Source organism: Myotis davidii, unplaced genomic scaffold, assembly GCF_000327345.1.
Source record: "Myotis davidii unplaced genomic scaffold, ASM32734v1 scaffold539, whole genome shotgun sequence".
NCBI lineage: Eukaryota > Metazoa > Chordata > Mammalia > Chiroptera > Vespertilionidae > Myotis > Myotis davidii.
In genome coordinates, this window is record NW_006290028.1 from 212,734 (window position 1) to 215,090 (window position 2,357).

Here is a 2,357-nt window from a genome sequence, read left to right on the forward strand (position 1 = left end):
GGGACACGCGAGGGGCGGACAGCACAGCCCCGCCCGCGGGGAGCTCACAGTCCAGCTGCAGGGGTGAGGCAGGCGCTGGGAGAGGGTGGAGAGGGTGGCGGGCGAGCCTCACTGCTCCGGGGCAATCGAGCCCTTTCCTTCCTCAACTCCTACTCCCTCACCTCCAACCCCCTCTCTCGCGGAGCCAGGCCTGGCTCTCCGCGCAGCAGCGAGAAGGAAAAGTCCGGGGCAGCGGCCGGCTGCACCACGTCCACAGGAAAGAGTCCAGAGCGGCCGCCGGCAGAGCCAAACTGCCAGCCTGGAGGGCACACAGGGACAGCGTCTTACCCACCTGCCCCTCTGTCCTCAGAGTCGTCTCCCCAAAGCCCCCGTCCACCCCCCATGCCACCCTCCCTCGCCAGCGCCCTGCTGGCCCCTGGAGAGACCTGGCTCCAGATCGATGGCCGGCAGCAGCTTGATGAGGTCCCCGCGGTGGAAGCTGAGGAGGCTGCGGTCATCGGTGATATAGCTTCGCGCTTGCCTTCTGGAGCTCACTCAGGAAGAGCTCCACCATGGCCTTGATGGCACCTGCCCGGACCGAGTGCAGCACCAACTGCTCGCTCTTCAGTGTCAGCTCCAGGGTGGAGCCTCCCCGGCACTCTATGCCCAGCACCTCAGCAAAGCTGTGCACAGGGTGGGAGCATGAGCTGGGGGCCACCTCGCCACCTCCAGCCCCCTACCAGCCCAGCCCCACCTGTAGGAGCAGAGAGTCTTCAGCTGGTGGAGGCCGACGCCGGGCCCACGGGCCAGCTTGAGCAGTCTCAGTCCCCGATGCGACACGCCCAGCAGCTGCACGTTGCTGCCACTCTCGCCCTGCCCAGAAGGGGGTCACAGAAAGGCCGCTGGGTCCCCTCCAACACCCAGGATGCCTTTGTTTCCTCTGGGGCCCACCCCACCCCACCCCCTACTCCCATCCCTGCTGCAGAAGGCCCTGGCTGTGTGCCGGGGTCCAGACTGGGTGCTGTCACCCCTGCCCTGCCCCCACCTCACTCACCGAGACCGGGAAGATGCGAGAGAAGTAATTGGCCCAGTTGTCCCGAGCGGCCACCACAATGCGCTTCTTGACACTGTCCTCAGTGGTGCCAAGTGAGTCCAGGCCCACCTCCAGGTCTCCTGCGGGCAGGGACGGCCCCAGCCTGTCCTGAGGCTCCCCAGAGAGCGAACCCCAGAGTCTGCTCTCTCCCTCCGCGCAGGCCCGGCCCCCAGCACCCCAGCTCCCTGACTCCAGGGTCCCTGGACCATACCCAGCAGGTCTTTCATTCTGCACCGCTCGTCCTGGGAGATCCGGGTGCAGGACTCAGAAAAGGTGTCCCTCAGGATCTGGGGGCAGAGCCAGGTGGTCACCACCAGGGCCCGAGGCCAGAGCCCCCCACGAAAGCTTCACACACTGAGAAGCTGGGGGGCCCAAGGGCGGAGATGGAGCAGGAGAAACATGGGGCTTCCAAGTCCAGGGCCCCACCACCCTGAGCTCTGCCTGCCTCCCCGAGTGCCAGCTGCTCCTCGGTCAGCGGAAGTAAGCCTCCCTGAAGCAGAACTTGGGGGAGGCTATGGAGATCAGGGGACAGGCACGGTCCTGGGAGCATCCAGAGGCGGCCATGGAACAAGCACCAGGAGCACCTACTGTGTGCTGGAGCCTGTTGGGCACTGTGTACAGGACCCTTAATCCTCGTGGCCAATAATGGTCCCTACTCACAGGGGTGTGAGGGCTTCAGAGAGGGGGCGGGGCTGGAACCGCACAAGTGCCCCACAGGTGCTGGCTGTTATCCTGCCCTCCCCCGGGGGGAACGCCCAGGGGTGGGTGCGCTCTCACCTGCTCACAGAGGAGCCCGAGGTTGTAGGGGTGGCTGAAGTTCTCCCGCGGGTAGAAGACCTGGAAGAGGGCATGGAGAGCGAGGGTGGGCATGGCGTCCTGCGCAGCCCTTCCCGCTCCCCTTCACCCCCCACCCCCGCCTCTGCCTTCCAGGCCAGACAGAAAATCCCCCGAAGTGGTCGTGGGCGGCAGATCCCCGTGTTTGTGTGTGGGGAGCAGATACTGGGGTTCCCCAGCGGGTTCCCGCACAGCCTGCCACCCCCTCCCCAGCCCTCATGCCCACCTCCTTGCGTAGGAACAGCCTCCAGGGCGCACTGGTGTAGGAGAAGCACACGCTGCCGGAGGGCACGAGTAGCTGGGTGCTCACCCCCTGATCTCCCATGGACCCCAGAGAACCTGGCAGAGGAGGTGCCGGGAGCACCGGGTGAGGAGCGGCCAGAGCCAGAATGACGGGCTCCGGGCGAGAAGGCCCTCGCCGCCCCAGCCCCTGGGAGGCCCACCCCTCGCC

At 66.6% G+C, this 2,357-nt stretch overlaps 1 protein-coding gene across 1 annotated transcript in view; it reads right to left on the reverse strand.

Moving 5' to 3' along the window:
- Positions 1-2,357, reverse strand: part of LOC102761967 (unconventional myosin-XVB-like) — a 52,809-nt gene that overhangs the window by 5,216 nt on the left and 45,236 nt on the right. The window contains 8 exon segments of the mRNA XM_015563305.1: positions 162-298; positions 426-514; positions 516-662; positions 734-852; positions 1,034-1,152; positions 1,284-1,359; positions 1,850-1,909; positions 2,133-2,245. Of these exon segments, the coding sequence (XP_015418791.1) occupies positions 162-298; positions 426-514; positions 516-662; positions 734-852; positions 1,034-1,152; positions 1,284-1,359; positions 1,850-1,909; positions 2,133-2,245 (860 nt within the window).